The sequence below is a fragment of the Patagioenas fasciata genome, chromosome 4 (assembly GCF_037038585.1).
Source record: "Patagioenas fasciata isolate bPatFas1 chromosome 4, bPatFas1.hap1, whole genome shotgun sequence".
NCBI classification, from domain to species: domain Eukaryota; kingdom Metazoa; phylum Chordata; class Aves; order Columbiformes; family Columbidae; genus Patagioenas; species Patagioenas fasciata.
Window position 1 is genome coordinate 69,594,680 of NC_092523.1, and position 27,783 is coordinate 69,622,462.

Genomic DNA, 27,783 nt, shown 5'->3' on the forward strand with positions numbered 1-27,783 from the left:
AGGTTTGATTGAACAGTGTGCTAGTTCTGAAATTCCCTGACTTTGGAGATTTTTATTAATTTGAAAACTGGTTGAAAATTTACTCTACCTCAGCCAAAACCAATACAAGCTTAAAAGTTATTTTATCTTTGTCATGTGAGTTTGCCTTTATTGATGTGAATGATATAGGTTACTCAAAACAAATATTTATTGTTTCGAGAATTATTTTACATTCAGGAAGATGTCTCTTACAATTTAAGCTTCAAAACATGAAGCTATTTAATATTTTCCCTTGTTACCTTAAAGAGAGTCTGTTATTTGGAGGTGCTGATAGAACTTGGGCTCCTTTCCACTGGAAGCAATTTCCACAGGTTGCCATTTCATCTTTATAGAGTTTAATCTCACCTTTCTGGCTATGTTGTCATGACTACTTCATACTTTCTTAATTTCCCAATGATGTTTTTGTCTGATGTGATATTCATTTTCTTTCTGTCCACAGGGCCCAATGTTTTGTTTGTCTTTGTTGCTTTTATTCATTTTTCTGAAACAATAAGCATTAGTGTATTTCTGCAAAAAAAAGCCTAGTATCTTTAAACTTTGTATTCTCCTTGTATAAGGTGAGAGGACCTTCAAGTGTGATCACTGTGATGCTACTTTCAAAAGAAAGGATACCTTAAATGTTCATATTCAAGTAGTACATGATGGACATAAGAAATACAAGTGTGATCTCTGTGACAAGGCTTTTGTGACACCCTCAGTCCTGAAGAGTCATAAAAAAGTAAGTAGAATCAATTCTATCATATTCATTCCTTCTGTGTCCTTAAGTTTGGGACTGAACATAAAATCCTCACTTGCTTCTGTATTTTGGGCTTTTCAGCAGAAAGCTCTGATGTTGCTTAACATCCTAAAATGCTCATTACAGTAGTGGGGTTATTGGTGCCATGCAGAATGTGCAATGGGTACATATGTGTAAATCCAGTGCAAGTACTCCAGCATCAGGTGTGTAGCAGGATGGGACTTGCTGCACTGCTCTTACCATTACTTAATCTCTGCAATGAAATTGGAGTAAACCTTAGAAGACTGCTTGCTCACTAGTTTGACATGAGGTAAGATTTCTATTACAGGGAGGAAACATGAAGAAAATAATTTGTTAAAGAACTGATTAGCTGAGGAAAATCAGCTTGGGTGTCGGCACCAAATGCAGAAAGTTAGTCTGTTGAAAAGCATTGTGCATATATTATTTGTCATATAGCATGCACTTCATATGTGCATGTAAAATTGTAATAACAAAATTGGGATACTTGGTACAATATTATTGGCACATGATTATGGTGAGTACTGTACATTACAACACAGGTCTACATTTAAAAGTGAGGAAAAAGTGTAAAGGGAGTCTTTCCACGTCTCTCCAAGGCTACCATGTCTTACAGATGTGGGAACTAGCACATGGCTTTGGAGCCTAAATCAAGTTATTTGTATAGCAAACTATTGAATTATCTGATGTAATGGACAGCACTGCATCCTGAATTTGTTCTTGATTTTTAACACATGTACAGATTGCAAAAATTAATGGAACCAACTAGGAACAATGCTGCTTTGGTTTCTTTTACGGTCTTTTAAAGGTCTTGATCTTCCATTAAATGTATGCTAATGCATTTGCCATCTGTGTTTGGTCTGTTCTAAATGCTGCTTGTCTCATATTTAATATGCATTAAATTACTTAGTAATTATAAGTGCAGAAAATAAAGTTTCCTGTGACTGAGTGAAATAACTGTGTAACCAAGATGTATTTCTCCAAGATACACTTAGTGGAAGATTTTCACCTGTTGCTGTTGATCATCTTGCCAAGAGGAATCATAAGATCCCAAAATAAAAAGAAATATTATGTGGATTCATTGATGAGATTTGCAAGAATTCTTAAACTTTTGTCCCTTGGTCTTCTTTCTAAAAAATCAGTGTGAATTACTATTTCATGTTAAAAATAGCCATAAACATAGATGTATTTTTACTTCATCGGGAAGCAACTACCATTTGTTGTTTATCCCTATTCTTTCTTTGGCACTCCTTAATTGTAATTGCTATTGCTTTGTGCTGCTCTCAGTCTAGGACTAGCTATGTGTTTGTGAGCCTTTAAGTTGTAATACATTGCTCCTGGAAATCCTTTGTTTTTTTTTTTTTTTTTTTGGTTGTTTGGTATGAATTAGTAGCTGTCTGTCTGGTATCCCACGGTGTTGCTGTTACAGATAGAAGTGATTTCTAAAGAACTCCGTCCTAATCAAGAGGGATTTAATGTTCATATCCCTCATGTCAGGGAATGAAAACTGTGCAAGTCTGTCCGGGATTGAAATGAGATCTCATTTACTCTTCCTTCAGCTGCATAATATGCATAATGTTAGCTAAGGTTTTTATAATGTAATGAAGAATTTTATATCACTTCAATATCTTTCAGAAAACAAAGAATTAATTTCTCTGTCCAAAGAGAGTCGTGTGCAAAGTCTGAAACCCAAATTGTCAGCTGTGCATATAATGTAATGTGTTATGTTTCCTATCTCACTGAGATTAAGTTAACACTTATAAATGAAGTAATCAAAAATTCTCCATTAAAAGAGCAGTCACAGTCTTCAGAAAAATATTCAATAGGGTGATAAATCTTCAGTTCAGAATTGGGCATTGAGAGTACAGTCTGAAAATGACAAGAACCCGTGATGTAACTTACTTCAAGGTGGTCTTGCTGTTGACTGCACAGGTCGGATGGGAGAGCTTGTGATTTTTCTGGGTTTTTGTTTGTTTGTTTTGTTTTGTTTGTTTGTTTGTTTTCCTTTTTGAAATAATTCTTTATGTCAGCAAGGTGTTCTAAGCTTAAAAGCTTGATTTCAAAAAATAAACTCCGTGTATGATTTAGTATTAGTGACAATTACAACGTAGTTCTCCTGATCACTTCTCTAAATGCAATCTGATTCTAGCATTTATTACAAACTAGATAGCATCCAGTATGCACTTTGCATTGACAAAAATCACTGAGAATTTGCACTTTGAAGGATTGCTGTCTGTGATACTCAAGTTGAACTGATGTCTGTGTTTCGTTCATTATGACACAGAAATCATATGTGCAAATCCCCATAGGGGCTTTTTAAAGCTCCAGTGCAAGTTTGCAACAGGAAAAATTATACTAGGTTAGTTAAACTCTTTTCACTACATTTCATAATGTAATAAAAGTATGTGAAATTGTAAGAGTTCAAAAATAGTCCCATTTATAGAAATTAATTTTATTAGGTAACGTAATTATTGTTTGCTGGTTTAGAAATCACTGTCACATATAAAACTGAAAACCAGGTGTGTTATTCTTGCGATTGTGAAAATACACAAAGGTGAATTGTAATAGTAACTATTTAGGAACTAGTAAACTTCTGAACTGAAAGCCAGTTTACTTTGCCATGAATAATGAAATTGGTTTAGATATTTTAGAAGAAAATTGAAAGAACACCTACAGCTAATTCCTTAGAATCTCTGCATGATGTGATGTTACAAAATATATAATGGACATAATAGTTGTCAATGCCAATACAATTGAACTATTCCATAGTTCACTTCTTCTAAAGCTATGCTGAAACTTTCATTCCTCTCTTTCCCCACCACATTTAGACACACACAGGAGAAAAAGAGAAGATTTGCCCATATTGTGGACAGAAGTTTGCAAGCAATGGAACACTGAGAGTTCATATCAGAAGCCATACAGGTATAGTGTTGTTTTTTATAGTGAACAGAGAAGACTTTCTGAATATATAACAAGATACGTGTAAATACGTCCACAATTGCTTTATGTATCTGCAAACAGAAATGCAAATTTACAGGTAGGCCTAACACAGCAATTTTTTTTAGATATTTTATCTGCTTAATGTATAAAACCAGATCCTATTCTCAACTGTAATTTTATATGAACATATATATATGGATATTTATATGTATATATAAGCTCATTAATTTCACTGGCTGCTAAGGTGTTTTGAAACTCTAATTTGATATTGACATGACTTCTGACCTTATCACAAACTCTATGTTACCCAAATTAGAATGTTCTATCTTTAGTACGCTTTAACTCAAAATTTATTTTCTGTTGCAAATGTGACTCATACTGCTGATCTCATAATATTCCTGTGTCTGAGTTATGTAATGTATTTTATATTGCCACCCAGATTGCATTTCTGTTTCCCTATGATGTTTTCATGGGTGCTTCTGTAAATACACTGCAAATAAATTAGTCATATTGTTATGTTGATAGGTTTCATTTTGTGAGCTTATGTCTTCATTTCAAATAAGTGGCAGGCCACTGACAGGGGTTTCTTTGTGATAATTTGTTTCCAACATAAAATGGTATAGATTCGCTTTTGGCAGTCTAAGCATCAGTTAACAAACAGCCTTCCTATGACGTTCCATTTGCTTCGCAGAAGCAAATTTGATTTGCGGGAAGATGACAGAAGCAGTGTTTTTAATAATTTCGCTTTCTACTAAGTTTGGAAAAGTCTTAAATACTTCAGCCTATCAAGTTCACCTGTTAGGATTACAGGTTCTACAAGTTTTTGTTATATTTTATGATTTTTGGATATGACTGCTACAGACACTATCAAATTTTTATCGCGATCCTGCAGTCAGTATGAAAGACTGAAATTGGCTTTCATCTTTAGGTCTTATTCTTTGTTAAATTCCATGTTTGGAAAGTTTATGCACCATAGCAGCTGTATAAAAACATATACGTGTAAACCTGTGTACGTGCATTCTGCTCAGGCGGTTTGCGTATACTGTAATCATAGACAAAAGACACTGAAGGTCAAAGCTGGTAAGACCCAGAATGGCAATGCAGCAGTTCTGTCCATTCTTCCAGTCTTGTTTTGTCTACAACTCCAACTTATCAACTCCTTTCAATGTCCTTCCTGCACAATATCTCAATATCTCCTTCTCTGTCTTTTCAGTCTTCTGTCTCTGAAGCTGTTTTCTCTTCTTTCTTTATTTATTTCACATCCTGAAGATACAGAGAAGAACAAAACAAACGACAAACCATCACTCATCGAGCATGTAGCCCGAGGATTTAGGGAACCCTTGGAGACTTTGCCTTTTGGAAGGACCCACCACTTACCCACCTGGGCTGTACTTTAATGTCTCAGGTAGACAGGAGCAAAAAGAAGCAATGCAACAATATTGTTACTTACTCAGTCCATCAATCCAGGCTTCTAGGAATAGCACTCTCCCCATTTCTAATCCTTGTTAACTTTTTTTCCATGAAGTAATTTTGCTGCTTTAGTTGTGGATATTTCTTTACCTTCACCTTATTGTCATGTGAGGAACTATATTACCCTTTAATTTTCAGGTGCGTTGGCATACTAGACTTTCAGGAGAATTGGGACTTCTATAGATTTTTTTTTTCCAGTACTTACTGGAATGTCAAAATATTAGTCTAATGCTTCATTAAAATACCTGGATTTACATTCCAATGTGGTTTTTTGCAGGCAAGTCTGCCTTATTGCCTTTAGTTGTGGGGTCCTTTCTTTTATTTTTTTTTTCTTGTTTCGTAGGCCTTTTGCTTAAACTTTGTGTGTTTTCTGTGTACTATCAGTTGTTATAGTTCAGTTTGAACAAAGTAGAAAGACTCTGGTTTTTCAAGTCGACAGTACAGATAGCTGTTGGGAAAATGCTTTGTAGCTGAGTGAAAGTGCTTTTCAAAACATGTACTGCTACCAGTTACTTTTAATGCTTCAGCTCTCTCAAGCAGGCTTTCCTAAATTTAAGAGTGAGGCTAAGGTGAGTTTCATGAAACCACACACCAGAGACCTCTAACTTTGATTATAGAGCCTTGCAAAATTTGTAGCTGTTACTATACCAGAAATAGTAAACTATGACTTTCTACTTGGAGTAGAAAGGCACTTAAGATTTCTAGTACATTTGTAAATTAAATATGGTGGGAGAAGCTGACTTTCAAGGAGATCATGCAAGTTGGAATTAAGGGAATACAAAATGTGAAAACAATTTATGAAAGTATAATACTTCAGAAGGAGAGAAACTTTCAAGGCTTCTTCCTTTACCTAAAAGCTAGAAGTTGAAAAGATTGACTAATTCAGGAAAAATGCCTTGCTAAATTAAATTATAGTGAGCTGTGATAAATAAACTCTGATCTTTCCTCTTCCAGTCAAGCTGCTATTGTGATGTCAGTCACATTTTTGATAGAGGGCTTTGTGATTCACATCCTTCACTGTGAAAATCATCTGAAATACTTTTTCACAATTGTTTTTGATGTCATTCTGTTATGATTCATGTTCATTTCTTGATTATCCTGATGAAATGTGGTGGGGGTAAAAGAGGAGAGTGGAGTTGGTGCTAAGTTGCAACTTGTGGTTTTTTTTTTTTTTAAATATCTGTTAAGTTCTATGGTGAAATGTCTTATGTGAGGTTTAGTAAGAAAATGCAATAGTTAGATTCATGTTGTTCATGACTGTAATACATGCAGACTAACCACAAGAGGAAATTGTTGTCCAATGTTCAGTGGGCCTGAGGAAAAACAGCTTTCTGAGGAATAGCTCACATAATTTTCAAAGTAAGTAAGGGTAGTTGGAAGTAATCTGTGTCATCTGCAAACAGTACAAAAAAGTTGAGTACTCATTTGATCGCTTTTACTAGTAAAGTTCACTGTATCTTGAAAATCCTTGACAACTTTTCAGGGATTTTCTGAGCAGTAAGTAATTTTCAGTTCATCAAACAGTGGAGTCACAGACTTATGTTATTCAGTGATGGATGCCTGGTTTTTACATGTTACAGTGTTGAATATTTCATCATCTTGGTATCTATTAAATTCAGTGGTTTTGAAATAATCAATGTGAAACTGTGCCCCCCTCCTCTTTATTTTCTTTGGCTAGACTTCAAAGTATCACTTTTCATTCTGAGCTAGAAGAGAAACAGCCAGCCACTGTCCATTTTCAAGGGATGATTCATCTTTGCGAGTAAGTCTTCAGCTGGGGCTAAGCTATGAGTTCAACTAAGCAGTACACCATAAGTGTAAATATCACAGAGATCTTCATGTCTTAGTGATTACAGCTGATTAGGTTTGAGGTCCTGGTGCAGACGTTTGTGTTATCCCATTTTCTGTGCACATGGCCAGCTAGACTTCATTTTATTAGCTACTTAGTATAAGAGGCTTTGTTCTGTATTTGCAAAACAAACCCAGGCAGAATTCTTTCAAAAGAGACTTGTATATAGCTTTTAATCCTTTTTTTTATTTATAAAACTGCTCTTTATAAAAGCTGAGGTTCTTGGGTATCCTCCCGGTTCTGCTTTGGAATTGTATTTTTAATGTGCTTAATAATCAATAAACAAATATAGACTCAGTGGGTTTTTGGCTTTTATTTTGTATGCAGCACGTGTTCTTAAATATTGTTGTTCAGAGATTCAGGCATGCTTCCTCAATAAGCAATTTTCTTCCCTCTTTTATCTTAAAGTAAGGCTCTGTAAATGAGCCTTAACAATACTTGGCCTTTTGCAGAAACTGTGCTGGTTTGGGGTGAGTGAACATGTCTGCATGTGCATGTATAGAGGGAAGGGGTTGATGTTTGCATCTGAACCTCACATATTGCTCTGTAATTCATCATCTGGGTTTCCAGCCTTGCAATGACAGAGACAGTGCTCTGCAGGTCAGCTGAAACACTATAGCACATTCTCCCTCTGCTGTATCCTGTTGGTTTATGACTTCTCAGGGTCAGAGGGAGCTGGGGTTAATTCAGCAAAAGAATCCTCTGACTGTGATATAAATTCCTTGGTTTGTTCATAAATTACAAAAGAAATTCTATGGACTGCTCCTTGGGCTTGACAACTCAGAGCCAGGAGGTTAATTACTTCCCTAGAGTTTCAAGCAACTTCCAGCCTTAACAGTTGCTGGCTGCGGTTTGTGCAGCTTGGCAGTTGCCTTATGCATAGGTATTTAAATCTGTTAATTGTTGTCTTATGTGTTCATATTTGTGTGTATACATATTTGTATGCCTGTGTAACATATATATATACACACACATTTTGTCTGTCTGATATTTACACTGTTGCTTCGCTAATTAGTTGTATCCTAATCCTTTCCATCTTTGGATGTAGCACATAAGTTGTGGAACAATAGATGTTGTTGTGAGGTAGTTTATATTTGCAGGTTAATTGATTTTTGAGTTAAAAGTATTGAGTGTCTTAAACTGTAATTGTGTCCTTTCCATGTTGTTTTTTACCCATGTTACATAGGGAGTAGTGAGAGACAACTAATGACCATATGTGTCTTCCAGAAACTGCTTATATATGCAAATACAGGTTAAAATATAACCTTATTTTTCCTTTTCCATCACAGTTAGTCAAAATCTTGATAAAAAGCCAGTAAGATAACCATGACTCTACATCTGTCCTAGATGTTTTCGCAAAAGATTAATGTTTCTATTCTATGGCATTTAAAAGCTGTCACTTAATGTGGCATTCTCACATATTATATTCTCTGGTATTTGGAAAAAGCAGCTTTATTTCATAAGCATGAGTTGAGAAGGTTCTTTGTAAATTTGCTTCCATATACGTGAATAAAAGATAATACCAGAGATTACATTAAAATAGCGAAAGGCATTCAGACCGCAGACTTCCATATCCTTTGTGTCAACACAGTTAAGCTTAGCTTTTTCAATTTCCATAATCAAGGACTGTTTTATAAGCTTGTGAAAACATTTCATCATACTTGTCCCCTATAAGTTTAGGTGCTGATTGCCTTCTTGAGATGTCTGCCATCCTCTGCATTGAAAGCCTGATGTAATGGTGCTAACTTTGCCACTGTAGCCACATTTCTACAATTTGATTAGCTAGGCATTTAAGCATATTTAAAACCATATTCAAGGTCCAACTCTATAAAAAACTAGGTCCAGATTTTGTGCTTACTTGTAAAAATTCTTGAGTAACCAAGCAGAATATTAGTTGTGGAGCTGTAATAAAAATCTTTGGTTAGTAACAGTAGTTCTATCATCTGTGAACAAAGAAGACTTCAAAGTAGTTGATGGAAGTAATGAGTTGAAGGACAGAGTAACTTTGTTTTATTACTGTGTAAAATATGTCTCCAAAGTTTAATAGCTAAACAGGCAAAGTATGTAAGAAATAAGGTACAGCCAGGATTCTCATTCTAGCAAACCTCACAGATTACCTTATAAGTAACTTATATTTTCTATCATGGGGGGAAAAAAAAAAAAAAAAAAAAAAAAAAGATAAAAGGCAAGCTTGAAGGAACTTCCTCTCATATCACAATGAAGTATGTGAAAAAATGTGTCTGTGTCTAGCCAGCTTGCAAATGTCTACTGATAGGTTGTTTCTATTCACTGACTCATAAATGATCTCTCTTTTATCTACCAAATTTAAAAAGGAGCTTGCAGAAGGCCTCAAAGGTAAGGATTCTGCATTTCTAAACCTTTCAGCTTATACATCATTGTCCTGTTTATCTCCAGACAACAGTTAAATCTTTAAAAGTACCTGTAAAGTTTCATGCAACTGTCAACTGCTTCTTTGCTTCCGTGAATGAAGAAATGTTATAAGGGATAGATTATTTGAATGCTAGTGACATCTTTAGATCAAATTGATCATCAGTTGTTCAATGCACATACTTTGAAAGGTTTCATTGACCATTGGGTTCACTGAAGTCATAGATGTTAATGCTTCATTTGTAGGGAAACCAAATTGTTTAATTCTACTGGTAGATGCAGAGAATGAAACTGGTTTATTCTTTAAAGTAAGTGTGTGGGGTTTTAATTTGTGACTAAAATCTTAATGCCACTGTAGAACCGTTGAAAGTCTATAAGTAATTAATAATGGTAGTTCATACTTGGCTGTACAGATTCAGATAGCCTTTTTATTTTGTAGGATCCTTTACTTGTGTTTAGATTTCATTTTCTTACAAATAGCTAAAACTTAAATTATATTATCATAATTTTGATGGACCGGATAGGAAAAACATTTTGACTATTTGCCTTAACTACAGATAATCTGAATTCTCTGAGTAAACCCAAAACTTTGCAGGAAACAAACCTTGTCAACTGTGAAAATACCACTTCCATGCCTCAAAGAACAAGGAATGTCAAAGTACTTACAAGAAAATACTGATAGGAAAAAAAACTGGTTAAAGCAACCTGATTTTCCCTTGTTTTGAAAAGAACAGCATTCAAGTTTTTTTCTTGTTAAATATGTGACCAGTTTTAGTGAATGTGAAATGTGCTCGATTGACTCACATAAAAGCAATTCTAGTTCTCCCTTGTGCCTGAAAAATACATAAATATTAACACTTTGTTAGAAAGCATTCACAAATACACAGGCTTAATATTGTTAATCATTGGTGGTGGAAAACAAGCAAACAAACCACACAAACAACAACAAATCTTGAACAAAATGAAATGGGAATATTTAACCTCTTGTCTTCAAAGTCAAGTTTGAAAGTCGATTAAAATTTAGAAGGTGTAAGGAATGTTGCTAATTGGCCCATATCTGAATATTGTTTTTCTGTTTCTCTCAGACAACAGGTTTGTTCTCCTCACAGCAGTCAATGAAGCTACCCCTTTCTTTACCTGGCTGACTGTGTGTAGAATTACATGTGTATTTGTTGTTTCTGGGTCTTGTCTCAGCTGATGTCCACAAGTATTTTATCTTTCAAATAATGAAGTTGTTTGGTCCTTGGCATGAGAATGCTACTCCTGTGCAGGTACTTCTGTACCTTCTAAAGTGCTAAATTTTGAGTGTTTAATGGCTGAAAAACAGGCAGACCAGAATTTTGTCTAGGCCAGATCATTGTTTTTATTGTCTAGTTCAGATTAAGACTGGTCCAGGTGTGGCTTATCAAGAGAGCAGCTAGATACTGCAGCTGGCCAAGCTTCATGATTATTCTCCTGTTATTTTCCCTTCCTAGAATCTTTGGAAAACAATATAAAAATTCTTAGGAGACCTAGGGTATTAAATACTTTTGAATATGCTGCTTGGTATCTATAAAACTGCTACTTCTACACAAGAAGAAATCTGTTATTTTGATGTGTTTGTCTTCTTAAAGGCCATTTGACATGTTATACAACACCAATGTGGTGAAATTTACTGAGTATTTTCTTACAGTGTAAATGCTTAATCTTCAACCAATAACTTTTTCTGGCATTTTTTAATTTAAGTTCCGATGAAATCATGTGGTTCCTTCAATTCCTACTTAATTTTAATTCCTGATTAAGTTCTTTTCATGTGAAAGAAATTCAGTTCTGTGTATCTTAGATTCCTTTGTGTGTTGTTTGCAAAATACATTAACTGAATTCTGTACAGTTAAGGACATGAACTTCCTTTCTAACTTGATGTGAACATGATATACACAGTAACAGCAGCTGAGGATGAATGTGTAAAGCTGTCAAGTGCTCTATATGAAAAGATAATGTTCTAAGGCATATGTCACAGGTTATAATTTAGTTACATACATTAACCTTTTGCCCATCCTTACTTGCTGTTGAATGCTGTCATCATCCCAGATTATCTCTCATTGAGAAAGCCCTATTGCAATTCCCATTCTGGGCTGCCCTGTTGATCACCTGGTGTGGAGTGTTGCATGTGTGATCCAGATGGCCCCCTTGCCTCCAAATTCCTCCCCAGGTGAACTGTCTTCTTTCCACCACAGTTGTGTGATGGTGGAGTCTTCAGGTATTAAAAAAAACCTGGATAATACCACTGTATTCAAATTCTTCTTTCCTTAATACAGCAGTTTAGTTCCAATAGAGACAGAAAGCTAGAGGATTCATACATAAAGGGTAACATACATACCTGAGAATTGCACACATGTGCCCAAGCAAGCCACATGGGGATGGGGAGAGTAGATATAACTCCAAATTGTACAGACATTACTTCTATTTCATTCTGTTAATGGTTTGAAAAAGCTCTATGAGGCTGCTTCAAAAACTGAATGTAGTAGTTTACTGAATGCACGCTTTTGTATGCTGCTGATCATCTTCTCTGTGTCTCTGTTTTTTGTTTGGCTGATCTCTTCAGACACTTCTGTTTTGCTGGTCTGTTCAGGTTAGGACTATTTTTCTGTTGCGTGTTTCATTTGTCATATTTGATGGGAATATGTTTGTTACCATTAAAGTACGTATTTGGTTGATCTTACCTGAAATCATTCTTTCAAAATAATCACTAACATCACGTTCTTACCTGATTTTTTTTGTAATTAGCTTTTTGTGGCTAAATTGACTACAGGGAATGCAAAATACAATGTGAAAATATCAGTGCATATGACTACTTTGAAATCTTATGTCTCAAAGTCTTTATTAAATGTCTAGCTTTAGCCACCAAAATGTTGAAGATTTTATGTCCATTTGGTTTCGTTTCTTAATTGTTTTGCTCCCAGGGGTATCTGAGTTTGGGAAATCTGGGTGCTAAACTCTCTGTAAATACTGTCTTACGGCACTTTTGATTGCAAATGGTTCATAGAAAATAGTCCATCTTGACTGGAACTGAAATGGAAGAATCTAGTGTTTTAATTTAACTTTTTATGCTACTTCAAGGTCCAGTAGGTATTGTGATCTCGAGCTAGAGATGTGCACACTTGAGAGAAAAAAAGGTATCAATTCTATTGTGACATGTTTTCAGATCAAAATACCATATGGTTTTCAATCCTGGAATTGTTTTTTTGTAATCCTTGTATTAGGGTTACATTTATTTTTATTATGTTAACAGCTTTGTTTTTATTCATACAAAATCTGGAAGTAGAATGTCTAGACTTTGAATTATAGTAAATCCACTGCAATTTATCCAAGGATTATTTATTTGGGGTTATTTGTACAGAAGTGCCATTAATGTGTTGAGCAGTTTCTTCTTGGACAGGAGGGACTTGACAGTCAGCTGTAACTTGAGGGTAAACACGGCATTTATTATTCCTGTCTGCCTTGACTGTTTTGCTGTTTGAATGGTAGCAATTATTCTTAGTTATTGTTGCATTCACATTACTTCTGGGCATGACTGGGCAAGCTGTCCAATTAAGATGTATTTAATATACCTACTGGATTTTGATACTGTATTAAAGTAGAAAGCCTGGTGAAATATTTCAGTGAAAAGTGCAGATCATAGTCTTAGTTGGGGTTTAATGGCAGAGTTGCAAACAATAACATAGGTCAAGCCTTTTTTTTTCAGGTATTTTCCAAATGTGAAGTGTTAGGATTAAGGCTTGGTAGTATATTTGGAAGTTAAAAGATTTATTTTCTCCACATTATTCCTATTTTTTTAAATAAATTAAAAAATGTCCAAACAAGTAGCCACCTTCCCTTTGTGAAAGAATACCTTTGAAAGCTTACCTTATAATAGTAGACCGCAATAAAAAGTTGTTATATTTAAAACAATAGTGCACTGATATGCTTTAATATGATGTCCTTGGTAAGGATTTATAATTGCCCCTGAACATAAATATATTATTCTATCTTTATACATATATATCTTGTATGTATATGTACAAATATATTTATATTAAAAATACAGAGAGAAAATGGCATAATTGTTGATCAGCATCAACAAGATTAGACATATCTCACAAGCATGCTTCTAGCAGTAAATCTAAGAAGAAATTTGAGTTTCTCACAGGGGAAGTAGCTTTGTTTAATTTTCATGTTGAGTAACTCCTTTTTGTGAGGGTGAGAGAAATAGGTACAGGACTTGAGCAGGTATCAGAGAATGCAACACCATTCCATTTGCTTGTCTTAGTCATTTTTCTTTTAATCTTCTCCTCAGATGTAACAGATCCATTCCTTTTCTGCTCCAAGACGTTTTAGTTTTAGTGATGATTCTAAACTTTGAAGCACAAAATGGTCTGTTCTGTGGACACTTGCAATGGTTCTGTATGAGACATCGCACTTCATGCGTGAGAGGAATATATTTAGTGTTCATTTTTTCAAATCTGTCTGGTTTTTATATGTTGTCATCTTATTCTTTTTGCATATTGCAGAAAGGAACTGCTGCTCCTGTTTATCTTACGTGGCTTAATGAGAGAGGACTTCCACTGGGGAACACCTACTTCCCTATTAGTCTCCTTGATGAATTTGTTATTGGGGTCATTCTTACAAGCAACTGACTGGTAGTGTGAATTTGGTTTGTCAAGTCTAGTTCAGAAGGAGGGGAGTTAATTTTTACCAGAGAGAGAGAAGTTAATAAGTCAGATTGTATTCATATTGCCAAAATCTCCTGTTCGTAAGTGTGGACATCTAATCTGAATTAATTGCCTGGGCTTCTGATACAGCAAATAGAGAAAAAAGATGGATTGACTGAGGGCAATTCATTCAGTTCTTAGGCAGTAAAGTTAAGCCCTTTCCAGAGAGCAATTCATCCTAGCTTTCTTTTACCCTTCATTTCACTGGGATTCAGAACAACTAGTTGACATTGAACACCAAGTTTTCACATGGCTGGTGTCAAATGGGAGGACTCTTGTTCACAGACCAAATAATCTTCAATAATAGTAATTTTTTAATTAAAAAATATAGATATCCGTATGTTTCTTATACAGTGGCACAAACTCATCTTTGGACTGGATACAGAGAGACTAAAAAAATTATTCTAAGAAACTTGGCATTTGTAAGCACACATTTGTTTAAAGTGGCCCACAGTTACTCTTGTAAATCCTAGAACTCTTTGAGGTGGAAGATAAATTACACATTTAAAAGATGTGTACGCACAAGGGAAACAGTATTTTATATAAGTGCAAGGGCACTTGTGTATATTTCGGATATACAGACTACAAAGATTAGGTGAAAGGAAATAACATAAACAAAATAAAAGCCACAGTAAAATTACTTGGGTGTCATCTTCTGTTTTACTGACAATTACTAATGACATAAGTGCATGAGAAGTTATTGTATGATTTAGAAAAACAGGATGTCACCAAGCATCAATAAGTCAGAGCTTGTAGTCTGTGTTACATAGTAAAGTCAATTTTTGAAACTGTGGAGATTTTTGAAAATGTACAGTACACAACAGCTGCTCGAAACCAGTCTTCTTCAGGTGGAACATGTTGAAGTCACACTGTTGTCCTCTGCTGAAAGCTCTTAGGGCCTTACCAAGTACCGTGATCTCCATTGTTAGTTTGTGAAGGACACTGTTAATCCATTCCAGACAAACTCAAAGCCATCCTTTGAAAGCAAAAGTCCTTAAAGAGACTTGAGGATGGGGGAGGGAGGGAGGAGGAGTACAACCCTTACCTGTCAACGCTCATCTGCTTACAAGCTGCTGAAAGCTTTAACTTCTACATTCAAAAACCCTAAAACATAAAAATGTCAGCTGAATTAATTAAATATTTGAGTACTGACAACTGTTGCAGTATCTGAGTTTTGGAGACATGAATTAAAGACATCAAGGGTCATGAGAGAGAATATCATATTTCAAACTACTCAATGAAAACACGGCTAAAACACGGTGATTGTTGTCATCATTCTAAAAAAACCTAAACAAAACAAAAAAGCCGAATTCATACAATTGTGCTTTCTGAGAGATTGCAGAGCACAAGAGGGAAAAACGTGTTTCACAAGTACTTCACTACAGCTTTTTCCTGTGGTCATTATCAGAGTTGTCTAAACAGTAGTAGAAGACAGAAAATAACAGAATATTCTGTCTACTGAAGTGAATTTTTTTCATTCCCTTGTATAATCATCTAATCTCAGCTGCTCTCAAATCTCTGCACAACCAGTGACTATATGGGGATTTTATGTACAAAAGTGACTCTCAGTTGATCAGCTATGCTATATTCAGTCAGGCCTTCTGAAGAGCTATTTCTTTAAACTCTCTCCATTACATACTTTCTGTGATTCTTTGCATCTTGTTCTCAAGAAAGAAAACATAGTATATTCTCTCTGAGCAATCATGGAGGAACACCTCATGCAGAGAAAACATGAGAAAAGGGATGAGGCTTCTTTTCTTCATGTCGAGACAAATATCCCTGGTATGAGGGACTGTAGAGCTTTAAATGCTTATCTGTGTACTGCCACTCTCTTGCACTCTGATCTTTGGCATGTTAGTGAAATAGGTAAGACTCTTTTTTAACCTGTAAAATGTAGTTAATCTTACCTATTTTCCAGGATTGAGTATGAGTATTAAGATTTTTTTGGCATTTAGACTATGATAAATCTCTCTATATGTGCAACGATTCTTTAGTGAGTGGAAATCTGTGCATTGACTTAGTAGAATAGGTTTTGCCTAACTTGTATTTTCAAATAAAGATTTGTCACATCTTCAGCATTACGATCGCGCAGAACAAATTCAATTTTGATAATAGAAAAGTAGTTGTATTATTTTAATTCATTGAACTACGTTTTTATACTAGAAACAGTCTTATAATTGCTTTTAAAGTGTCATGTACAGGAGAAGCAGAAAATAGACTCAGATTCCAGTGTATCGTCTCAAGAATTAAAACTTAAAATACCTTTGGGGAATTAAAAAGCTTTATCAGTTCTTCCAAATTACGGAGCTAGTTTAGAAACTCTTCACCCTTTGATTCTGAATAGCTCAGTATCCACATTACACTAATGTGAGTTGGAGAAAATCAATGCTAAATGACATTCATTTAATGTAGCATTAAACTAAATACCTCTAAGATATGAGATGCTGCAAAAGAGATGTGAAGATCTTTCTGTTTCCATTTCAATTACAAATTGCGACACAAAAATTGCAGAAACTTTTGATTAACTAGCTTCTAACACAGTTCAGATACAACATTAAAAAGGAATAGATTTTATATTTCATTGGGATTCTGACACCTAGAGGGCTCTAATAATGACCAGATGTGAAATAGAATATTTGGGAGAAATATTTGGGAGCAACTAATGACTGACCATAGAAGTCACCATGTGTTAGTCACTGTAGAATGTGGTTTGGGCAATGGCAGTAGGTGAGTAAGTGTGTGATTGTACTTTTTTTTTTCTCTTCCCTGAGGGCTCCCTCTGTGTATTCATATATTACTAGAACAAAACTAAACAGCAAAGAGTAATATTTTGATCCATCCTGCTCAGGAAGACCTTTATTTGTAATTTTCCTAATGCTTAGGTATCTTCTTGTTTGAACTGAGTGTGAGGGCAAGGCCAGAAAAAAGTACCTCAGTTTGGCAAATAACTGTGCTGCAAGACCTTCATATATTGAGGCCATATTTGTGGATTCTGATACTTTTCTTGTTTTCAGGTGAGCGTCCTTACCAGTGTCCATACTGTGACAAAGCTTTCAGTAAGAACGACGGTTTGAAGATGCATATTCGCACCCACACAAGGGTAAGTCCCAGACAAGGGTAAGAGTAGCTCAGATTTATGGTTACTTGAGGATGGTCTATGAATCATGTCTGACAAAAAGTAAATAGTTACTGTTTATGTAGAGATAAGGCTGTATCAACCAAGATATTTTATACTTACCAAAATAAAAGGCAAAGATTTAAGTCATTAACTGTTAAATTCTAATTATGACTCCCTTACTACCTTCTATTTTTTCCATGTTAAATTTCTTCTGTGTTGAAATAATAGCACTACTAACTTCTTCCCATAACCTGTGGTTATTTATAGATATAAATTACTGGGTTTAGTGGTTTACTGAGTAAACAATTCTCTAAAGGCATCACTGTTCTTGACACTTCAAAATCCAATGTTTTGATTCTTACTGTCTCCTTAAAATCCTGTCACTGTGAGCCTTTGTAGAGACTTTACTTCACTAACTCATGACAAATATTAAGCTGCAAACCAACTTTAACTTTTATTTAATGGAAGGCAAAATAAAGGGAAAATTGCAGGTCTCTCCAAGATTATTTTTGAACCTTGAGTCTCAGCATGAAGGTTGACTGTTTCAGAGAAAAGTCTTGTCACTTATGTACATTTATTAGAGGACAAAGGATTGATCTTGGCTTCACTCAGCCGGCAAAGAGATGGAGAGCCGTCTTCAAACAGCCACATGTGAATTCCCTTAGTAAAGAGAGATCTCCAGGTGAAGTTAAGCTGGCCTAGCACTCCATATGCCGTGTGCCTCTGGCCTCCCCATCCGTCATAAGACAACAAACAAAATGTTTAGAAGTAAGTTGTAACTTTTACTAGTAATCCCTTGGGACCTGTTGCTCTTATAGAAGTCAAGTCAGCCTTGAGGCCAAACTGAGAAAGTTCCTTATCTATTAGGAAATAGAGGAGGTCATAGTTATTAGTCTCCATATGCAAATCTGCACACAGAATAGCTTTCTAAATGAGTAAAGATAACATCAAAGTTGTTTGTTTAATTTTCTACTATCCCACCCAGATCTTGAGGCTCCTATATAAAGGACTTATGTACCCCAAACTTTAGGTTAGGAACTATCAGTAGTTTGTGCAATGCTTCCTGGTGGTTCATTTGGAGCAGGCTAGTCCCATGTTGTTCGTTGTTTCTACTCCTTTTCAGCTGTTAAGTCACTTTAAGAAGTGCTATAAAGTGTTTTGTGACATTACGGTCCCATATTTATCTTTTTGCACCAGGAGAAATTTCATTATGTTCTACATGGATGTGAGTGAGAGGAACGGTAAACAAGACCAGTTCTATAATAGCGTCAAGTTTAATTTTTTCCTAATTTGTCATACAGTTTGAATGAAAACAACAAAACCTCGGGTCTCTATAGGGGAAAAAAAACCCAAACAACAACAACCACACAGACAAACCCTCCCAAACAAACCAACCAAACCAAAACCACAACAACAGAAAACTAGAAAAATATTACACAGGAAACAAAACACCCCCACTTCAGTAGCAAAACCAGCTTGTTAGTGTGTAGATTACGTAACTGTTTTGTAATATCAAGATCACCTGCACTGAGGTCTCTCTGCACACAAAGATTCTAGCAAAGTTTAAATCTGTGCACTGAGATGCAGAACTCTTTGACAGTTTCTGCCATGTACTTTAAGAGCAGGCAGGTCTGCCGTTACTGCCTGTGGCCTTCTCTCTTTTTAGTTGAATTGCCATCTCTGAGCTTTTCAGATCTTTAATCAAGAGCAATATAAACTGAAGTTCTGAGCTATTCACATGTATTTTTTTGAAGTGAAAGCATACATTCACATTGTAGCATCTCTCTGGTCTCAGGGTAGGTGTGATCTAAGTCTTCATTCCAAAAATGAGAGACTATGTATATGTTAACAAGTAGTGCAATGCAGTAGTAAGTATGTAAAGTGAAGCAGTTGGTGCTGAGGACCTGATGTGTATATTGCATATGTTTCAGGGATTTTATTGCAGATTTTGTGTAATCTGGTCCTATAGACTGAATGCACACTAGTGCTCCCTGGAACGCACCTTCTGGTTTGATTTTTTCCAAAAGCAATTCAAGTCATGCAGTCCAAACCATTTTGGAAGTTTGCACTGAAGCACAGTAAGAGGGAACATTGGGGAAGTGTTGTTCAAAAGCACACACCTGATATTAATGTGAAGACTAAAGGACATACATTCTAACTGCACTGTGTAAAAACTCTGCCAGTAAAGATTCTTTCTGCAGAAATAGCTTGAACTTCCTCTGTGTGATACTAATTCACTGTAACTTGTTCTGTGATCCTAGTGCATTTAAAGAAAGAAAAAACTTAAGATTAGCTAATTAAAAAATAGTAATATGTCTTCAATATGTGTCAGTTCCAAGAACGAGAAAACCAGGAAGTCAGGCTTGAAATTTCTCTCTTCAGGCATTTAATGTGTCGACTTTTCAAGACAAAATGTTGTATGAATGTTGACTATTCCTTTTCTTATCCTTTCCTATGCATAAGTTTTATTCTGAAATTTATTCTTGCATGCTTGCTGCAAAATAGTTATTTATTATATATGACACTCAACAATGAAAATGTCATTGTGAAGATTAGATCTAGATATATATTACCAGTGGGATTAAGTGCCAAACCTGACGCTGTGGAACATGGAAGGCTGCTGGAAAAATCATTGTAGAAAGTTGATTAAGGTCTGGCAGCTGCTAAACTGAGTAAAACCTGGGTGGCCACAGGTGTCAGCTCAAACCCTGGAGTAAACAGAGAAGTTAAGCCAAAACCCCTACTGACTATGTAAGGAGAAGAAAATACCAACCACCTAATATTAAAGTGTCACCTGAACACTGATTTGTTTCTATAAAAGTAGATGTGTTTGGTTTATGCTTTCTTGTTTGTTTGTCTGGGTTGTTTGGTTTGGTTTTGTCTATTTGTTAGTTGTTGTTGTTTTGTGGTTTTGTTTGGTTGTTGTTGTTGTTTTTTAATAATAATAATTATAAATATAGCAGCCTAAGAAAACATAAATGAGGAACGTATTGAAGTTCTTGATGAAATGAATTTACAGATCATATTAGTTTTGAGTGAATATACACATACTTCCAACCTTCACAGTGAAGTAAACTTCAGCTCATCCCTAAGGCTTTATTCAGTGCCTGACATAGTATTACAAAGTTTCAGCTTAAACATGTAGAGAAATTATTGTATCTTGCTGCAATATAATTATTAATGTTTGGAAAAATTATCATTGATAGGTGCCCAGAGTTATTGTCACGTCAAATTGATGTTTTCATTACTTCTGAAAATGCTGGTTTTATTACAGTTTGTTTCAGTGAAATACATGGGAGTTATGGAAAACAGGAAGAGTAGAAGCCATTTGCAAATTCTTTTTCATCACTTGGTTTGAATAGTTCACATTTATACTTTGAAGGTGTAGCAGAGGCATGTGATCCTTACAGCTTGTTTGAAAATCTGATTACTAGTGGTGGGAAGGCCACTGGCTGTAATGCTCAAATTGTACATTTCTGAGTTAATTTAAAAAATAGAGAAATTACAATACATTATTAGGTACATTTCTTTGTTTTATGCATAAGTACCTACCATTTAAAAATGCAATAATATTTAAGTATGTTTATAAAAAAGCACCTCATGTTCAGAGATTATACTGTAAGAAACAGAAAAAATTAAGCGATAAGCAGATTTTTCTAACTCTTCAACTAACTTCATTCATCTGCATTTGAAATAACTTGGGCAGTGTACTTGTACACACACACTCATATATATACAAATATATATACACGTATACACACATACATACATATACATGTTGCATGGAATGGGTCAATAGATTGCAGCTGATCTTGTGTAGCTTCTGGATACTAGAGCCACCAGTACTCACTGTTTAGGAAGCTTTGTCTCCCATTCTTTCTTGTTCATTTGAAGCTAGGCAGCTTGGATACTGTTAGCAGTGTAGCCTCAAAATTGCAAGGATTGGTATGATCTAGTGGCCTGAGTATCAGGTCTGCTTTGAAGTCAACTCTTGAGCTCTTTAATCTCATAGTGAATTTGTTAGTGGTGGCTGAGAGTGTTTAGTCTGAAGCTTTTATCAACATGGCTGCATATTCTACTGAAGTCACATAAGTGACTTCAGTCCAAAGATATCTTTAGAAGCTAAGGCCCAATGCAGTATGTGAAAAACTTAGACAACCTTGAATTAATGTCAAGTTTCATTTATGATTTTAATGGGAATAGGTATAAATCATGAGAAGTATGGAAGCCAGACAGCCTCCTGTTGAGGTGTTCTCTTCAAGTCAGCATTTCAGCTTGCTGCCGGGACAGCGTGAGAAGCAAACTGTCCTCATCCTGGCCCTGAGTTAAACAGCCTTTCCAAGGCACTCATATGGAACTTTAAACAACCCCCTCTGTTTTTTTTTTTTTTTTAACTCAGAGACTAATAAAACAATGAAATAAAATTCAAGAACAATATTGACAATTATGACATAATTTCTCTCGTTCTGCATTTCCCAGGAAATACTTGGGCTTAAGAAAGTTTTTAAAAAGGTCATATGTTCTAGAAACAGCATCCCATGCTATTGACAAATATATATATCTATATTACATTGGTTACTGAATAGATTCTCATGTACACGTGACAGTGTCTAATCAAATATTATGAGGTGTTGACTGAATCTTGAGGTTTTTTTAATATTAGATATTCTCTATATTTCCCTGTTGATGAGACATGAGTGAGTTCTCAAACATCTGTCTGAGGATGATGATTTTGCCAGTGCTGTGGCTTCCTTGCCTGTGGAATCTGTGTTTGTACAGAGAATATAAAAGGTTTGAATCCCACTGCACCTATATTTTCACACTCTTTTTTATGTAATGTTGACTGATGATCTTTTCCTGATAGAATGATTTTTTTTTTTTTTTTTTTAATATACAGATACTGTTCTTTTTCCAAGAGCAGATGAACATCTGCTGAGTTTTCATCATTGCTGATTATATAAACCATCCTTTACTACATCTTAGGGGCAGGAGTTACTTCAGCAGTTTGGAAAAAAAAGAAACAAAAACTTCACAGATTGCAGGTAGCAAATAGGCGGAGTAACTGTGGAAAATGGGAAGTTAATCATAAAGTCCAACTAATTGCATATACTGGAGCTTTGCGTTTCTGGACTGGATTCGCCATCTTTGATACATGTTGTGTACAACTGACTAAAGAGATCCTGAATGTGGTTTGAGGAACACAGCAGCATTAAAAATGAGTCATAATTGAAGCAAGATGTTACCAGTATTAGGAGAAGGTTTAAAACGCAAAAAGCAAAGGGTTTATGGGAAATACATTCCCTCAGTGCCTAAGATGCCCTTTAGATAATGCTTCCTGAAATCTGTATTTGTCACTGTCCTCCTGGTTTATAAGCAGATAACACCACTTTCTTTTCTGCATTTTCAGGTTGGCAAAGTTATAAGAAATATTTCCAGGATTCTGCTGGAGAGGTCAGCTCTTGGTGGCTGCCAGCCTAGCTAGTATATTTTAATGTCTGGCTGGTTATGTTTGTTCATTCTATGCCACATTTTTCCATTCTTGTTAATCTTTTTCAAAACTTTTTTTTTTTTTTTTGTATTTTACTAACCAGGTGTTCAAGTGATAATGCAAATAGATATAGGAGCAAATTATATTTATTAAGAGTAATAGAAATATTTTCAAAGTCTCCATATAATATTTGAAAGCAGATAGTGTTATTGTATCTACATCTCACGTGTAGGCATTATAAGACTTTCTCTTTGGGAGGAAAGGAAAGCTCTTTGTTTCAGAACAATGAAAGCAATTAAAAACAAGAAAAAAATAGGTGAACCAAAGGATGATCTATGTATTTATAAATATTTTGCTCTCAAAAATACAAGCTGATATTTTTCTTTAGCTCTGTGTTTCCTCTAGTGAGCATAAATCTCACTCCAAAAAGTTCCTTACCCACTGTTTACCAAGGAGCTCAGGTTGAAACCTTCTCAGGCTTATCCAGGTTTTACCAAGAAACTTCATGTATGTACTGGCCCTTACTCTTCATTTTTCTAAAATACATCTTCTTTATCTCCAGATCTGAATACTCTGTCTCAAGAAGAAAAAAAAAAAAGTGTTGGTTTGGGTGTGGTTTTTTTTTTTTTTTTTTTTGTCCTGTATCATCATCGTTATTTATGTCTGGCAATTTTCACACTCATGTCACAAGTGTAAATGTTTACCTGTAATATAAGATTATGTTTAAAAATCTACAAGTAATATAAGATCTGTTCTCTGAACTTGATTGAATGCTTAGTTTTCAGCATGTAGAAAATTCAAATCCATCAGGTTGGTAGTCATGTGAAATTTAAAATGGTCAGTATGTCTTACCCTAAGATGGTAGTAATTCTAATATATGCTTAGATGTTTGAACCTGGTCTACAAGAAGAAATATGCAATATTTGAAATTCTGAAGTAAATCTGCTGTATTCAGTAGGATATTAATAAAAGAAAAAAGAGCATAAGTGAGAAGATTAGATCCTAGATAATTCTGGGATTTTAAGTCTGTTCTGAACATCAATTAAAAGAATTATTGAGTAAAATTTCTATATTCAACAAATTCACTTTCTGAGTGATCTGCATTCACTGTAGCAAATTAATTTAACCAAAAAAGTAAAGAATAAGGTCTCCTAAGTGTGGATTCAGTCCAGTTTTAACTTGTACCTACCACCTTGGAAAGATTACTTAATTCTCATTTATTTGAACCTTGAGTTTTGATTTATTTGGATATAGGAGTGTCTAGATGGTGTTTTTCTCTGCTGATGAGCTCAGGTAATAGTTCTAAATTCAGATTTAAAAAGTTATTTGGAGATACTCCTACCAAAGTAATTCAGGTTTTACCTGTGTAGTCAATTTTACCAGGTTTACAGAAACAACGACATGTGCTAGAGCTAAACAAATACATGTAATGAATTTATATTTCTTAAGGGAGTTACAGTCAGCTACAGCAGCAGTTAGGAGTTCAGATACTCTACATTAAACTGTTTCCATCTGCTGTGGTTGCAGGATACTGTGTACACATGTTCTATCAATCTGTTAAAGGTGGCATCAAATGGCCCTGTGAATTTGTTGTGTTCTGACTTCTTTCTAACGCAAATGACAATTTACATAGAATCCAAGGTGATAATGTCCGACTCAGCTATCTAAAGACAGGAAATGTGTATTGCGGGCACTGTTTTATTTGTCATAGCTGTTGAAATGTTGAATTCCTCTCCATTTTAATGTAGTGAAGTGAAAATCATCACAGCTTTTGGGTTAGCATACCATTCTTACAGTGAAGCACATTCCAGAATACCATTTGGGCTCTCCTTGGCCTTTCTTTGTTTAGATGCAGGAAGGTTATGAATCCTGATCTACATAGTTCTACCCGGTATACTTGAAAACGTAATATTAAATCACTGCAGTATCAGCTACATCCAGTCTCTCTCAATCTCCCTGCTCCTTTCCTCGTTTAGGTCATCAATAAAAGAAAACCCATGTAATCGTTTGGCTTTGCTGCCACCATAGCCGTGGTCTGGCAGATGCTTTTTGAGAAGAGGGTAGATTTATAGTACTACCAGTTGCTGGCTCCTCTGAAGTCAGACTTACATGATTTTTCCAATGACCTCCTGCTTTGCTGACAGTTAGCAGGTTGCTTGATGTTTTAAACTTGTCCAGCTTTCCTCTTATTTCATCATTGGTCCTCATTGTTCTTTAGTGATGGCATTAACGTTCTTTCAGAGTTATTACTGTGGTTTTTATCTGAGGTGGTGGTGGTTGTTTTTTCTATACAGGTTTAAAGCGGTGGTGGTTATGCCAAGCCAACATCACCTTTTCCGTATTACAAATGTTGCCCTCTTGAACTATTGCTCAATGGAAATTCGATATGAGGGGAAGAAAAGGGACAGAGAAAAGAAAAAGGACAGAACATCATGTTTTGAAGAAATTAGTCTCTGAGAATGTCTTCTTTGAAACCAATGAAGAGGTCTTTTTCTCTGGAGAGAAACTTAGGTCCAAGTTTTGCTCTGACAACACTACTGACTTTACTGAAATGGACACAAATGTGAATGATGAGCAGTTTAGCTTAGTAGAGAGAGGGGGCTGGTGTGAATCAGAATTGTGTCTGCTGAAGTCACTGGAATATACAGATGTAAGGGATCTAAAATTAGATCAAAGACAGCTTTGGATGTGTTTCATCCACTACATGTGTGCATTTGGATACAAATGCCTAGGAGATAGTGAGATATACCCTTTTTGCCATAGAGAATAACACAAATAGCCAAACATAACCCTGGGTAAGATACTCTGGTCCAAGTTTGCGACTCCAGCTTCCTAGACTTTATAACAGCTCGCTCTCCAAAATGAAACCTGGGCACCTCTGAAGTCCATTTAACTCTGAAATGAATAAGATGATCGTAATAGAGTTAACTCTTCAGATGCCTGTAAAACAAGATGATAAAAAGAGAGCAAGCACACCTGGTACAGCTTGCAATAATGAGTGTTTTCATAGGTGTTTAAGATGTACATATCATACGCTTTGCACTTTCTGTGGAACAATCTACACAGAGAAAGGCTGTTTTCAGACAACTCACAGAAAACGTGGTTTATGTTAACCACAATGGAAAACTAATTAAGGGTGTGTTTCAGAAACCTGCTTTTCATATGGCTTATACATACATTTCCATAAAAATTACCGGCCTGCTCCATGAAGTCTTTTATCAGTCTAGCAGAATTCCTTGTGTGAAAAAGTTTTTGGTCTATATGATTTTATTTTTTGTTTAATATCAGCTCACATCTTTTTTAGGTAATTTATTATGTTTTACTCTATACTGAAGATTCATGGAAATTACAAAATAAAGAACATGATGAAAAAAATTATTAATATGTAAGGAGCGTCTTACACGGGCTCATCAGTAGCTTCCCTTTAGGCCAGTTTGACTATATGAAGTTCAGCCACGTACTCAGCCTGTGTCAGAAGAAAGATTTGTCTTGTCTCTTACTGAAACGTACTTGATTGATTTGATTTACTCATACTTGAAACCGAAATTCTGATTAAATACTTTTCCCTGTCTACACAGCTTATGATCTGGTTGTGATGCACTAGAGGATTCCTGCTACTACAAGTTGAGATATTTCTGTGTGTGATACTGTCTTTTCTAGGAAACCTCATGGGAGGGTACTCCATGGCAACTTTCAATATTAGGACCCCAGTCTTCACCCTCTCTGAGATCTCTGTACCTGCAAAGAGCCCCAAAGAGAGAGCTTGGAACTTACCCAGAACATCACTGATTTATAGTCTACCGTGTATTACTTGCATGGTTTAAGCTGTCAGGATTCAGCAATATGTGGAGACCTGCTTGTCCCCTACCTGTGCAGAACAGGCATTCAATAACCAGAGAATTTATGCACTTTGTAGCTTCAACACCTAACCTGAGTTGTTTCTTCTAACTTATCCTTGAATCTCACATTATCTCCCAGAAGACAAGCTTACTGCCTATTATTTCTTAATTCATGGACTTAGCATTTTTATTGCTTGTTGATTTTAGTCTTGATTTTCAGTTTAATTTAGTAAAAAAAGTTTACTTTGTTGCCTAAAATCTTTAGAACTTGAGCAACACAGAATTGGGAACCAGAGAAAAAAGTAGGATGAGAGTGAAATAAGTATAATTATTTGATTTAGAATAACGGTGCTTCTAGAGCATCAAAATTTTAGTGAGGCAATGTGCAGTGCCATAATACTAACTTTCACATTTAATTAATTTACTTCGGTATTGTTTTTCATACGGTTCTTTTGCAACTTTAGTAGAATAAAAGAGGAATTATACCCTATGTAAAAGTGTCTATGTTAAGAAAGAACTTCAAAGAAGAAAATATTTGTATAAGTGGTTTTCCACACATATCTCCAATTATTTATTTGAGGTCAGTGAGCTTGCAACTTTTATAATGTCTGGTGTTACAGTAGCTGCTAAACAATACTTCTAATAAAAATACAGATGGCTTGGTTGTCATCTGCACTTCTTTTGAGATTCGACAATGAATATGTGATTAACCTTCTGTCACCACTTTTCAAAATAAGTTTTTTCTCTACCACAGGCTTTCCTTGTACCTCCACTTCCTCTCCTCACCTCTTTTCCTGCTTGGAAATGTGCTAACAAACCTGAAGTTTTTATAATCTTACTTGTCTTTATGCTTTAAGCTTTTGTGGAGGATAAAGGAAAGTACATTGGAGTTTAATGTTTTTTGTACCTTTCACATTACAAAAGGCAGACTCCCAAAATGGCTGAGTTTGAAAGACTGGAAGAGATAATTAATTCATAAGTGGGTGTTGAAGTGGAAACTGTCAGGCCACAGCTTTCCCAGCTTTCACTTAATCGTTTGAAAATAGTTTTCTGTTGTTTTCACTGACTGTAATCCCTTGGAGAGAATATAAAACTTGCACCATCCAGCATGGAATTCCACTCCTTTAATGACTTGGGCTCTGCATTAGCTCACTTTCACTCACTTTCA

At 35.4% G+C, this 27,783-nt stretch overlaps 1 protein-coding gene across 7 annotated transcripts in view; it reads left to right on the plus strand.

Annotated features, from left to right (window-relative positions):
- The window catches only part of PRDM5 (PR/SET domain 5), an 84,446-nt gene that overhangs the window by 50,513 nt on the left and 6,150 nt on the right, over window positions 1–27,783 (plus strand). For 3 of the 7 annotated variants that reach the window (XM_065836797.2, XM_065836799.2, XM_065836801.2), the window contains 3 exons: window positions 597–757; window positions 3,622–3,715; window positions 17,185–17,270. In XM_065836797.2, coding sequence (XP_065692869.1) covers window positions 597–757; window positions 3,622–3,715; window positions 17,185–17,270 — 341 coding nt within the window. Of the gene's footprint in view, window positions 1–596; window positions 758–3,621; window positions 3,716–4,946; window positions 8,466–9,385; window positions 9,408–12,024; window positions 17,271–27,783 lie in introns of those variants that run through there. The other 4 variants (XM_071808096.1, XM_071808097.1, XM_071808098.1 and 1 more) reach the window with 4 other exon arrangements.